The following is a 14,970-nucleotide window of genomic DNA, read 5'->3' on the forward strand; positions in this document are numbered from 1 at the left end:
TCATCAATGTCGATTCCTATGAATATGCATAAGAAAATATTATTCCCCATCAATGTCGATTCCTACATCATCATTTGTATTTTCTAAATCATCTTCAGTAATTTCATCATCTTCATCATCATTGATGAAATCATCATCCACATCCGGAACATGTCGAGACGTTTCCCCAATTATGCTGGTGTGACTAGGTCGATCCAAATGCATATTATCCAACTCTCCTAATTCCACAGTGAGTACAAAATTTGATGAACTGCTATCATGCACTACATCAACCTCGTTATCTTCATCGGTACTTGGATGATCCCAGATTTTTCAATGATTTACTTCTTCTACTACCTTCCAATTTTAGTTTCTTCAAGGATCTTCCAAGCAGAAAACTTATTTGCTTGAGTGGCGAGAATAAACTGCTCATTCTTGTATTATTCAGAATTAATCATGATACTAGTTATGTTATTCTCAGTCACATTTCGACCCTCACTTGCATTGGCGTTGAACCATTTGCATCGAAACAATGCTATTGAGTAACTATGGGAATAACATAACTCTACAATATCCTCAAGTTGGCCATAGAAAGTGAAACCATCGGTTCCTGGCATCGAAACTCCACTATTTTGAGTGGTATACATCTTTCATCACGACAATGTACCAAAATCTTCATACTTTTAACAATGCAAGCCGTGTAGGAGTATGCATTCTGATTGGACCCGTTTGCTAAAGCAAATAATTCATCAGTACACTCAGTTGATTGTACTTGTCGCAAACGACCCATCTATAGAGTATGCCACAAAAAAAGAAAACACAATGAGATGATTGCTAATCGATACGAATTTCGTAAGAATTCTATTGTTTCGATAATTTATCTTTAATTTAAACCAGCTAGAGAAATCTTTTTGAAGGTTTATGTTTGAATTTTCTCGAAGGCACTCACTGTATAACACAAGGATTAAGGTAAGATAACAGTTCGCTATGAATTAAATTTAATGGATTCATATATGTGTTAAGCTACTTACTCCATATATGGTTAGATTTCAAAGCAATTGTTGAGTACAAACCACTCCGCTTCTTTTCGATGAAGATAGTCAAGGGATATGATTTTCTTTTTGCTACTTGGATGACATTGAGATTAAAAAACAGACAACTGTATTTTAGGATAACCTAACTCTAACTTCCTTATTTTTTTTCTTAGACTCATAGAATGATGCTGAAATCTTATTCTCCTTCGAGAATGCAAATTTCATAAACTTCAAAAGTTCATCAAATGATCTATTTGTTCATTTCTTCATAACCTTCATGTGTATCATATTCATCAAGAAGGTCAAGGAAGACAACCATGTACAACCAAGGGATAACTTAGCTTTGACCTCTTGAAACAGGTCATCAAAATGATTCTACGCACTATTGCCACCACCATCTAAAATTCCTTCATTTACACATTCTTCGTTAGTGTCTTGTTCACCAATAAAATCATTGATGATGTCAATCATCTCACCAGTCACTAAAGCCCCATCGTCCACTACTAGAGGCATATCAACTTCACCTTGGTAGGTCCACTTCATGTATCGTTGCAGAAACCCATATTTGTGTTTGTGAGCCTCCACCACATCCATATTCTGATTCAGCATATTGACACAATGAACGAATGAGCATCTGACTTCTCCCGAAGCATTCACATGATTCTTGGCCATTTGTATAAATGCTTGACCACCTCCAAAACTTATCATAGTTACGTCGTCTATTGGTAATCCAACTCTTGTCAATCGTCATAATTGGTTCAAGGGCAAAATAAATTATCACGACGTGATAATCATAAAAAACTATCTTTATTTGCTAATAATTTTTTTTATCACCAAAACACAAATTTTTTCAAGTAAATTGTGAAATCTTATGAATAAATATTAAATTTTATGAATATATATTGTCAAATTTTATGAATATATATTGTCAAATTTTATGAATATATATTATTGTTAGTTATGAATGTATTATAAAGTTTCATTATATAATCAAATATTTAATTATAATTATTATTATGTTATTTAATAATTATCACATTCTTAATATAATTTTTACTTTTTATTTTTAAAAAATAAGAATAAAGTTTTATTATCTTAATTTTAAGATTAAAGTTAACTTAATTACCTATTTTATCTACATATACTATCAAATTTTATGAATATATTATAAAGTTATACAAAGAAACTAATATTTAATTATAAATTTTCTAAATTACCATTAAATATTATTAGTTTAATTTCTACTGATTTTATAAAAAAAATATTACTAATAAAGTTTTATAATTGTAAAATTATTATTTTAATTTATAATTCATAATTTTTTTAATTAAAAATTTTAAACACACTAGCTTTAAAACTATTTTGTAATGTTTAGTTTTTCTAAATCTACAAAAAATTTGACAACATAACGACTGTAATCTAACCTATCCTAAAATTTAAATTCTGCATAAAAACATATATACCAGTCCCAGAACATACATAAAATTTAATAGAATCATTTTGAATTCACAAATATACAACAAAAACATATTCTCAAATTAACATATTATTTATATAACCTAACATATATATAATTTGAAACACAAATTTTATTTAACCTAACATATATACAATTGAAAACAAAAAATTAATCTAACTGAACAATTTTTCATAACTTAATATCAAATTAACTATAAAATTAACAAACATAAAAATTTAATTTAAAATTTTTTTATGTATACAAATTAACTATCATTATTTATCAATACACTAATAATCACAAAATAAAACAAAAAATATTAAAAATTGGAAACAATACCCAAAAGCTAGATATTATATCCAAACACTCCAATGCAATCTGAAAAAGAAAAAAAAAACAACAAAAATTTAACAAACACTTATCAATTAATATTCTAATCAATCACAAAACAAGACAAAAATAAAAATTACAAACAATAGCCAAAGGCTCGTGATGATATCAATGAATTAGGCAAAGGCTCAGGATGCTCCAATATAATCTGAAAACAAAAAAAAATAAGTAAAAAGTTTAACAAACCCATTACAATAACATGCAAAATACACAAAAATAATCATAAAAAAACTAAATTTAAAAGAAATAACTACATTATTGGGTATAAATGAACTTAACCTTAACAATGGTGGGCCAAAAATGGCATTGAAACGCCTTGGGCGGCAGAGGAAAACACAGAGAAACGTCTCTGTTTTGGAGGAAAATCACCAGAAATGAGGAAGAAAGGCTCTGCCTAGGGGGTTATATCGCTAAAGGTAATAAAATGTCGTCGCCAAGGTTGAACACGCTGTTTCACTCAAATGGTGAGATGTCGTTGCTGTAGGATAGTGAATAGTTCACGAATCCTGTCATGTGCTACGCGTCTACCCTACAGTGACGACATGTCATCGCTATAATTAGTGAAATTTGACTTAAATTTTTTGGCGGTTCACTTTTCCACATTTTTTAGGGCCATACTGCGACGACATATCATCGCTATAGAGTAGAAAATAACTGACCAGTGGTTTAAAGTGGACCCTACAATGATAACATGTCGTCTCTCTAGAATAATATATTTCCCTCCTTTTTTTCCACGATGACTCTACAGTGGTGACAAATCGTCACTATAGGGGATACAAATAGGCAACCAACTCTGGGAGGTTGAGTTCCCTCCTTATCCTACATCAACAACATGTCGTCGCTATATAGACAAACATTCTTCTCTTTTTTTTCAACGAAGACCCTACAGCGACGACACGTGTGTTGATGACCCACCTATTCGTGTGTTGTTGACGACCCTATGTCGTTGTTGTAGGGTACTTTTTTAAAAAAATTGACAACCGTACAGCGACCACATGTTGTGGGTGTAGGGTACTTTTTTTAAAAATTAAGAAAAAATAAATTTTCGTGGATTTCGGCTACATACAACGACTACTTTGGAGTCGTCGCAAAAGATGTCGTCGCTATAGAATATTTTTCTTGTAGTGTAATTCTGTCTGAACAGATTGAAAGGCTGGAGCTACAGAAGGTGATCATCCTGAATCTGTAGGAGAAGCAACACACACATGTGGCAAAGATATTCCCTTAAGCTACTTAGAAGGATCAAACTTCTTAGAGGGTTTGAAAGTCATCTCAGACACGGGATCCTCTTTAGATTCAGTGTCAAAGATCAGCTCCTTCTTCGAAGACAACACTTTATAGATCAAGTTAGGAAAAAGAAAATTGCTTAATGCTTTAAATGAATGAGCCAAACCGTTGACATAAATTTTCGTCAACTAAAATAAGAAGAGTAATTAAACAGATAAATTGTTCTTAAAGAATAAAAATTAATACAAGGGATTTTACGTGGTTCAGTAGTTAGGTCTATCTTGTCCATGAGTTACTTTTATTGATTGATTCGCTTTAAATTAAGCTAAAAGCAATTTCACAAATTTCGGTACAGTATTTGTGCGTGAAAAATAAATCACTATGGTGCAGGTATTTATTGACCTGGTTACAGATACTCTTCCCCACGATCCAAAGAAGAAGTTATACAAATATCTTTATTTGAATTTGAATTACAAATAAATCAGTCAACAACATAATTTCTAAACTAATCCCTTGAATATAGGAATGATTTACTTGAATACTGTTTTCTGACGCTTCTTAAACACGCTTTTGAGCTAACCGTAATACTCTTCAAGCTGGAATATGTCATTTAGATCACTGAGCCGACTACCTTGCTTCGAGCAGAAATGGTATGACACTTCATAATTACGGTTACATTATTATTAATAATATTATTTAAATCTGAGCTTATTGAGATGCCTCCAAACTTATTATCCGAACCAAATTCTCTTGTTATCGGAAACACGGTATAACACCATCACGAAACAACTACATCCACAAGATTACTATGTTTATAATTATTATATAAAATTTCTATACATATTTTTTTTTAAAATTATATTTTTATATTTAATGAATATTTCTTTTATTTACTTTTATTTTATTATTGTTTCATGCGGCAATTCCAAATAACTTAACAATGTTAAAACTATTTTTTGTTTTTTGAGAAAAATGTAAAACAGAATAAATAAAAAAATAAAAAATATTATGGTTCAAATAATTTGTAATTAAAGTAATCAACCGCTAGCTCCATATAACAGTTTAAAAAACAAACAAACAAAAAAGAAAAGTTACTTATGTGGACATGCCTCAAGTTCTTAGCCAAATGCTTTATTATAAATAGTTTTCATTCTCACATCTCAACGTGTTCTGATCCATTAAAAAGAAAATTAGCTTGTATCCAAACAATACCAAAAATGGAAGTAGAGCAAGTTCCCCACATGAAAGGTGGTGTCGGCAAAGCTAGCTATTCAAATAACTCCTCACTTCAAGTATGTGCAGATACACACACATATAATAATGTCATGTGTATTATTTTACAATTATAGTATATGTTAGTTTATGTTATTATATATTGCAGAAGGTTGTGATTTCGAAAGTAAAAAGCACAGTGGAAGAGACTGCCTTAGAGGTTTATAGTAATATCTTGCCAGAGTGTATGAGAATAGGTGAATTGGGTTGCTCTTCCGGGCCAACTGCCCTGACCGTTACATCTTACATTTTGGATGCAATAATGTCATCATCCCAATTCTTGGATGATGAGATGAATAAAAAGAAGCCATTGACATTCCAAGTATTTCTCAATGATCTTCCTGGAAACGATTTCAATACCCTCTTTCAATTGCTTTCGAGCTTTTATGAGAGGCTGAAGAATAAAAATGGTGACAAGTTTAAACCCTTATGCTTTGTCATGGCTATGCCGGGGAGCTTTCATGGAAGGCTTTTTCCTAATAACTCCATGCACACCATTCACTCTTCTAACAGTTTGCATTGGTTGTCAAAGGTAGCTAGTACGTATACAAAACTTGCAAAAACTATATATCTCTGATTGGTTGTCTTAGAATAAATAAAAATTAGGTTAAATTTTTATATGTCTGAATTTATGTACAAAAGCGTATATATAAATATTTTTTTTAAAAAAAATGCAATATATATATCAAGATAATTAAAGATTAATATGATAATGTTTCACCTTTATTATTTGTTTGCTACAATATCTCTAATTACACACTGTTGTGTTAAAGGTTAATAACAAAATACTCCTTATGTATTGCAACAAAATTAGTATAAAATTTTCTAGTAATTAGGAAATACCAATTTTTTCAAAATTAATTTTAATATTTAGTGAGGACATGTTTTGATTATATTGCGAATTTTTTTATATTGGTTATTTGTCACAATCAAAATTTTATGATTAATCAAATGTATATTAAAAAAAGAGTGCTTTAGAATTAGGTAAAATGTATGATCGGTTTGACATGATCTTTAAACAATAACCATAATGGTTTGGTTAACCAATTAATTTTTTCAACTTTCAAGTAATTTGTTTAAATTACATTGATTAAACATAATTATTTTTTTAGACAATATGTGACTCATTAATTGTATTTTTTTTTAAGGTACCAAATGGTTTGGTTAGTGAAACAGGAGAAGCACACAACAAAGATAATATTTATATTACAAAGACAAGCCCTGGTGTGTTAGTGAAAGCATACTTGAGCCAATTCCAAGAAGACTTCACAATCTTTTTAAGATGTCGTTCAGAAGAAATGGTCGTTGGTGGTTGTATGGTACTAACAATTATGGGCAGTGTTATAAGTAATGATCCTAAACATATTTTGGAGATAGTTGGAAGGGTGTTAAGTGACATGGTCTTCGAGGTACAATTAATTATGTTTCATTGATTTATTTTACAGAAATTGCTAAGGAGTTTATTGTTACACACTAGTATTAATTTGTGTCTATTATGTACACACATAGAAAATACTTCAATATAATGTCGATACAAGATTTTACAGTGACTAAAATATAATTAGATGTTATAGTTAAAATTAATTTTTTTTTAAAAAATATTTATGGCACAGGTAATTAAAATTAATATATTATTATTTTAGGGCATAATTGAAGAGAAAAGTGTGGGCAATTTCAACGTACCAATATATTGTCCAACCGTGATGGAAGTTAGAAATATGATTGAAGAAGAAGGATCTTTCTGGTTGCGAAAGCTTGAAGCTTATGAACTTGCTTGGGACACTGGTTTTAGTGAAGCAGAAGCAAAAACAAATAATACCAACATCAATGATGATGATGAGGTTGACAAACTTAATAGAGGGACGTATGTTTCCAATTATATGAGAGCAGTTTTGGAGCCTATTATGATTAAACATTTTGGAAAAAGTGTGATGGATGATTTGTTCGAGAGATTCACCCAAAAGATCATTGAATTTACTGCAAATGAAAATTGGCCTCACATATACTTTGGTATATCTTTGACAAAGAAATAACCATGGTTGAAGATATCCTCGAATCTATCATATGTGATATGATTTTTAATTAGTTTTTTGGTTCTTTGTTTGCGAATTGGGAAAATTGTGACAACTTTAGGAGTTCTTATTTTATAATCATTTTAAAATTTAATGTGTTATTTTATAATGGATGATCATGTATATATTTTGCATTTAGATTCCAAAGTTTGAATGGTGGTTATATATAAATTAAATATGATTTTGGTGTTTAAACTCCTTTAGTTTTTCATATGGAATAACGTTCTCAATTAATCCTTTCGTCAACCGAAGTAAATTAAGTATAAAAACCAAATGAAAAGCCTCATTTTTAGTACTGTTTTTTTTTATAGTCACATGCTTAATGAATATTGTCTGTTAATTAAAGATTTATTATATTTGCAATAATTAATATCGTAAATTAATGGATGACATATATGGCGTGGTCGTAGCAGACAAAAAAAACATATATTATTGTGTTGTATATACCTGTACTGATAATATAAATTCATATCATTGTACGGAAAAAAGAGAGTATGTGGTACATATTTATTCTTTTGAATGAAGTGATAATTTAAATAATAAAAGTGAAGGACAAGAATAGTGAACATTTAGTGTGTGGTGCATATTTTTCCATAAAGTAGATCTCATATCCTAGAGATTTACTGTTATCCTAACTTATCAATAAGAAAAGTAAATAATAGAGACACATTTGTTTTTTACCATTGTGCTTATAAAAAAACACTAGAAAAGTATATATAAAAAAAAACATTTTTCAATATTTGTGGATGAGAAATTAAATGTGCAATTTATTATAAATTAATGATCTGAGGATGAATTGCCATGTCAAATAATTGAAGACTAATACGAATACGACATCACAAACCATAAAATTAACGCAATTATGGGCCAGTTTGGTACAGCTGTATTGTGGGGAAATATAGTTGTAGCTTTGTTGTGGGGAAAAACAACTTTAGCTGTGTTATAGGGGAAATTTGTTGAGTGTTTGGTAAATTACAAAATTTAAAGTGTTGTGAGTTGGAAAACTTGTATCAGGATGTCTTATTTATTATATTTTACTAAAAAAAATTTACATGTTTAAATTAAATATATTTTTGATAAAAGACTAATAAAGTGATCATAAACTGTTACACCCAGATTTCGAGACCTGAGATTGTGACCTCGAAAGCTAGACTCGTCAAGTGTGAGCTCGAGATATCTAAAACGCATGTTCGTGGCCCAGATGTCAAACTCTCGAATCAAGATGGCAACCTTGAAGACATTTAACCTCGAAGTTCTTTCTGAGTTGGAAAGAACATAGCATCGGGGTATATCCGTTGTCGGGTGTCTTCGGATCAAGTAGCCCGAGCTTAAAAAGTGTACAAGCTCGGAATGTAACAGCCTCGATGGTATCTACCCGCTCCGAGCTGGTCTTGGAATATGGCGGCTAGTTCGTAACTTATCTATAGACCTGGACCGACATGATGTTGATTGCCGACCTCGATAGATTTAATATAGTGTATAATAAACTCTATATTAAAGTGATTTGTTAATTTAATTTTACTAAAATAAAATAATATCTAATAAATTATAAAAATATTTTTTGAACAAAAATAATATTAATTTATTTTAAATAATTTTATTTTGTATAATATAATAAATAAGTTTATGGCAAAAAAATTTCAAAATTTTATTTTTAGAAAAAACTAAAAGTTGGGTTTTGCTAGCTTTAGCTTTTAGCTTATGTATAAATTATTAAATAAGTTGATTTCTGACTGTTTACCAAACATCATTATTGTACTACTTTTTCATAAAGTAATTTTTAGTTTTTTTTTTAAAAGTTGTCCCAAACAGGGCTATATATGGTTCGAATTTGGTGTATATTAGTATTTAACTTTATGTTATGTTAGCAATAAATAAAAGTTACACACAAAAATTTATATATATTAAACTATATACATCATTATAAATTAATCACTTAAAATTGATTAGTGTGTATTTTTTTTTTAGTATTTATTCCTCTATAATCTTTATTAAGCAGAGATTGTTCTGTTGGCACTTCATATTATTACTAGTGTATTAAAAATTACATAATAATTACTATCTACAATTACAACATCATAATAACTTAACTTTTACCTCATTTTTATCACATTTATATATTACATGAAACTACTATTTTATCTCCAATCTACTCCTTCAAATTTTACATCAAAAGAGAATATTATTCTTTTTATCATGAATAATTAATTTAATAAATATTAACATTAATAAACATAATTAAATAATAATTTTATATTGAGTAAAAAAAAGACAAAAAATTATTAATTTAGACTGAACTTAAACTATTACATTATGAAAATCAAAATTGCATTTTTAAAAAATTAAACACGAAAATTTAATATAAAAATGACATGTACAATAATAATTATATACTAATTAGTATATATTCTTCCCCAAATGATCAATTAATGCATTTGGAAGGGTAATGTGAGGTTAATTCTTTATCATTGATTTAATTGTATCGGTTAAGCTTCAAATAATGTTTTTTTTTCTCTCTTTAAATTATTGTTGAGTTTTGTTGACGTCGTTTTTCATCAACTTAAAAATGAGATCAATTAAATAAGAATATATCAGAGTAAATGAAATAAGAAGATGAAAACAAGATCTTTTTACGTGGTTTAGCAGTTAAATCTGCGTAGTCCATGAGTCTGTGCTATAAGCGCTTGGGAGTCATCTGGAAACTTTCAGAGAATAGTTGCCTAAGTTTTCTCTCAAGATTTCCCTCTCTTTACAAATGGAGTTTCCTTCTCTATTTATAGAGAAGGTTTCAGAATTCGTTCCCACATATTTCGGGAAGATATTCTGCGAATCAAATGATATAATGCAACTTAATGCATTATTTGCTACGTACACGGTAACATACCATAAAACATGGGATTGGTTAACAAATTACATAATATCCCTTAAACATAGGGATTCTACAACAATAATACATTCACATGTAACTGACTAGCTCAGATACTGAGTCCATTACACCTCCGAGACCATTTGTCTATCACAAGCTCGTCATCTTATTTTGCCTATGCTCACAACAAGTAACCATTGACGAAGTCATCACATTTGAGTTTATTATACTTCTAGAGTTCGAACCATCTTGTTTAAGGGAAAGAGATGCGTCAGGAAATATAGGCAAGTGTTGAACCCTTGCTATTCCGAGCTTCCTCATAAGCTCGGAGCACCATCGAGGCTACACACTCCTTGAGCTCACGAGGTTGTCATTTACAGCGAAACTGTTTGACTGAAGGAGCATATAACGATTGTGCTTGTTTTGAGCTTACACCTAACAAGCCTAGATTTTGGGATCATAATTCCTCAATCTCGAAATCTAGGTGTAACATTTTGCCCCCTCAAAAGAATCAGTTCAAATCCTATGAGAAAGAAACTTTTGAACTATCCTCCTTGGAAACGGTACCGTCTAATGTACTCAAGAGTGGACGCGCGTCAGCCAGGGGTTGCTCAACTCGAGTACTTGAGTGCTTTTGTACCATGCCCACGTCTATTCATTTGCCATCTTTATGCCGCCATTGTCACGTCTGTGCCCATTCGTTCGATCAAATATCGAATTCGGCCAACAGTCCAAATCAGTTCGACATTTGACATTCTTTGGGGCCTATAAATATGCCCATAACATCTTATTCCCATCACTTTTGCATTTTAAACTTTCAGAGAAAAAAGGAGAAAAAACCAGAACTCAAACATTGTTTTGTTCTTGCATGTTTTCCAAACCGAGAAGGCAAAACAACTTTGGCTTGTTCGACCTCGTGAGATAATTCTTGCAACCACTCCTCCAATCATCAATCTCTCTGTATCCGCAAGCCATTGTGTGTAAGTTAATGTTCTTGATCCCATATGTTTATATATATTTTGTTTTTACATTTTTGTGTCCCTGTTGCACCGTGAGCATATTTGCTAGTTTTATACTAGGATATTTGTAGTAATTTGTAACTTTTACTGTATAGTTTAACTGATACTGCGCGGACTTTGGATTCAACAAATTTCTGGTACCATGGGTTTCAAGCCCAAATTTAGTGTAGAGGATGCAAGTGTAGCTTTTTGATTGTTATATATATATATTTTTTATTACGGGTAATGTATTGTATAGACCAAGAAATTGGGTACTGATTTAAGGTTTTAAATTGCACGTTTCCCAAATTATCACCTTTTTTGAGTAACCGTCAAATTTTTCTTCAAAAATCCGGGATTCATAAAATGAACCCACTTTCCCTTCTCCGCGTCAAATACACGCTCGAAGCCCGAGCCTAACAATGGATCAGGGGTACCTCCAAATTCATCCCATTCCTTTGAGATTTCGATCTCGATCGAGCTTGGCTTTGTTAGGAAAAAATAGATTGCCTCAATGGAAATAGGTAAGAATATTACAACTCCAGGCAATATATTACAAATAAATAAAGATTTATTAAATAAGGTTACAACTCTATAAGTGAAAGTACAAATAAACAAAAGAAGAAGAAGAAGAGAAGAAGAACATAATAGTGAAAATACAACTCTAAGCAAAAGATTACAAGTAAAGTAAAAATGTTTGGAACAAAAGAAAAGAAGATAACAACTCTAAACAAAATTACAAGTAAATAAAACATGAGGAATGAGAAGAAAAGAAATAGAAGAAATTGTAAGAACAAAACAAAGAAAACTCTCACTTACACAACCTAAGTGAAGAGTGTTGGGAATCGCCAACTTGAATAAGATTTAAAACCTTTGTTCAAAAGCTTATTTCCCCCTGACTCAAGCACTAAGGGATCTCTCTCAGATTAAAGGAAATGATTTATGGAATTATCAAGCCTCAAGGTGTCTCTAGCCAAGTGCTCTAATAGGTAGAAATATTGTGTCTTTCAAGTGAGCTATAGGCTCCTATTTATAGAGTTTAGAGACACCCTTTAAATTTCAAATTCCACTAACCCCTATGGCTGTTACCAATGTTTAATTGGATTAATATGAAATTAAAAATGAGATTTGGGAGTTATTTGGGTTTTTGAGCCATTCAACAAAGATTGAAAAAACTGAAAAAATGGGTCAGTTTTGGCCTGTGGCCGCGGCCACGACTCTCTGTCCCACAGGCCTAAAAAAATTTGTGCTATTTTTCCAAATGGTTCCAAACCCTCCCAAATGATTTTGTAACCCCCAAAACATATTATTGGGGTTTAAATCATATCTCTAACAGGCATTTCTCAAATGGTTTTATGAAATTCATCTCAATATTGTGTTACACCAAATTTACACAATAATGGGTAATATTTGGAAGTTACCAATTTGTAACATCAAATATGTTACATTATTTGGATATATCTTATATATCTAAATATTGTAACTCTCTATTATATATTACAATATGTGACACTCTTTGTCACATTTATTTAATCTAAAACATTATATTATAATATAATATAATATTACATTATATTATAAAATAATATAACAGCCTTTCCATTCCGAGTCTTCGAGCTCGAACCATCTAGAAATTCATTCTTTATTCCTTGTGTGCCTGGCCCTCACCCTTTTCTTTCTTGCTAGATGTCACAGAGTTTTGAAAAACGATTGGGGTCAGTGCTCGCAATTCCCTATTTTCCAACAACTCCATGCCTCGAATCGCCCTTCACTCGAAATCAGCGGCTAATTCGCGAACATAAAGTGAGGTGTGAAAAAGAAGATATTCGAGCTCACTTCTAACGTCAAATCGATGAGGTTGAGGAAAGGAAAAGGAAAAAACTTCTGCGTGGCACCAAGATTTTGGGTCCGAGTCACTGAGGGGGCTCGGTTATTCCCTATTCCTACTTGTCCCTCTGCAATTGGGTTGGCAACATCTTCAGCTTGGTTACTTCTCTGGGGTCTCAGTGGAACAGGATGCAATGCTGGTGGCGGAGCTTGCTCTGCCCTTCTAGAGGCCGCGTTCTTACGAGGTCGCCCTCTAGGCGTACGCGGTGGGATTTGAGCATCCCGCGGAGGCGGAGCTTGGATATCTTGCGGAGGCGGGGCCTGAGCCGCCTATGCTTTAGCAGCTAGTCTGGCTAGTATTCATTGCATTTTGTAGCCTTTACCAACTGTTTACGCAGTTGGCCATTCTTGAGTTCCACGATTGGAACATATCTCTTGGGATTGTAGTACATATCCTTGTCGACACTAGGGGTAGGTGGTCCCCGGGAGTTAGACAAGTCACTCCTCTTATCAGGATCAGAATTCACCATATGATGCTTTCCAGGCCGTCAAGGTTATTCATCATCATCTAGAATTTCTTCCTCAGGTATATTGGGATCATTTGCAGCCATTGCTAATTTGAGAGGCTCTTTGACTAAACAGACTAACGCACTGTTTAATGGCTCTCAACGAAAGCACCAAACTGTTGACGCCGTTTTTCCTCAACTTAAAAAGGAGAGCAATTAAACAAGAATACATCACAGGAAATGAAATAAGAAGATGAAAACAGGATCTTTTTACGTGGTTCAGCAGTTGAATCTGCCTAGTCCTCGAGTCTGTGTTATAAGTGCTTGGGAGTCTTCTTGAAACTTTCAGAGAATCGTTGGCCAGAGTTTTCTCTCAAGATCTCAAGATTTCCCTCTCTTTACAAATGGAGTTTCCTTCTCTATTATAGAGAAGGTTTCAGAATTCGTTCACACGAATTTCGGGAAGATATTCTGCGAATCGAATGATATAATGCCACTTAATGCATTATTTGCTATGTACACGGTAACATCCCCTAAAACATGGGATTGGTTAACAAATTACATAATATCCCTTAAACATAGGGATTCTACAACAACAAATACATTCACATGTAACCGAATAGCTCATATACTGAGTCCATTACACCTCCGAGGCATGGTAGGTCGGTTGTGTGGGAAATGACTTCTCATGTGACATGGTAGGTCGGTTGTGTAGAACCGACCTACCATGTCATTATAAAAATACATTATTAAAGATAATCTAATTTGTTTTATATTATTGAAATTTTAAAATATATTAATTTATTTAAACAATACATATATATAATCTATTTGGGTATGAAATAAGTATAAAAATATATATACTTATTAATATTACATATATTATAATTTTTTAAATATAAATAAATTAATAAATTATTTGTAATTAAAAAATTAATTTCATTTTTATAAACAAGAAAATATTTTAATTTAATAGTATTTATAATTTAAAATAAAAAACTTTATAAAATAATTTAGAGTTTCTCTTTAATAATTTTTTTAGATGACATAGTAGGTCGGTTGTGTGGAAAGTGACTTCTCATGTGACATGGTAGGTCGGTTGTGTAGAACCGACCTATCATGTCATTATAAAAATACATTATTAAAGATACTCTAATTTTTTTATATTATTAAAATTTTAAAATATATTAATTTATCTAAATAATACATATATATTTAATTTATTTGGGGAAGAAATAAGTATAAACAAATAGATATTTATTAATATATTATAATTTTCTAATATAAATTAAATAATTATTTGGAATTAAAGAAAATTCAGCAAAAACAAAACAAAATTG

At 31.2% G+C, this 14,970-nt stretch overlaps 1 protein-coding gene across 1 annotated transcript; it reads left to right on the forward strand.

Annotated features, from left to right (window-relative positions):
* The first annotated feature begins 5,247 nt into the window (after nucleotides 1-5,247).
* Nucleotides 5,248-7,568, forward strand: LOC133810890 (probable caffeine synthase MTL2). Its single transcript, XM_062246092.1, has 4 exons — nucleotides 5,248-5,381; nucleotides 5,471-5,893; nucleotides 6,510-6,770; nucleotides 7,005-7,568. Exons 1-4 carry the CDS (start codon nucleotides 5,307-5,309, stop codon nucleotides 7,392-7,394), a joined length of 1,149 nt encoding a protein of 382 aa, XP_062102076.1. The 5' UTR covers nucleotides 5,248-5,306; the 3' UTR covers nucleotides 7,395-7,568.
* The last annotated feature ends 7,402 nt before the right edge of the window (nucleotides 7,569-14,970 follow it).

This window comes from Humulus lupulus, unplaced genomic scaffold (assembly GCF_963169125.1).
Source record: "Humulus lupulus unplaced genomic scaffold, drHumLupu1.1 SCAFFOLD_27, whole genome shotgun sequence".
Classification (NCBI taxonomy): Eukaryota; Viridiplantae; Streptophyta; class Magnoliopsida; order Rosales; family Cannabaceae; genus Humulus; species Humulus lupulus.

Coding starts and splice junctions, on each gene's coding strand:
- LOC133810890 (XM_062246092.1), top strand. CDS start 5,307: ATGGAAGTAGAGCAAGTTCCCCACATGAAAGGTGGTGTCGGCAAAGCT. Junction 5,382..5,470: donor CAAATAACTCCTCACTTCAA/GTATGTGCAGAT, acceptor TATATATTGCAG/AAGGTTGTGATTTCGAAAGT. Junction 5,894..6,509: donor GTTTGCATTGGTTGTCAAAG/GTAGCTAGTACG, acceptor TTTTTTTTTAAG/GTACCAAATGGTTTGGTTAG.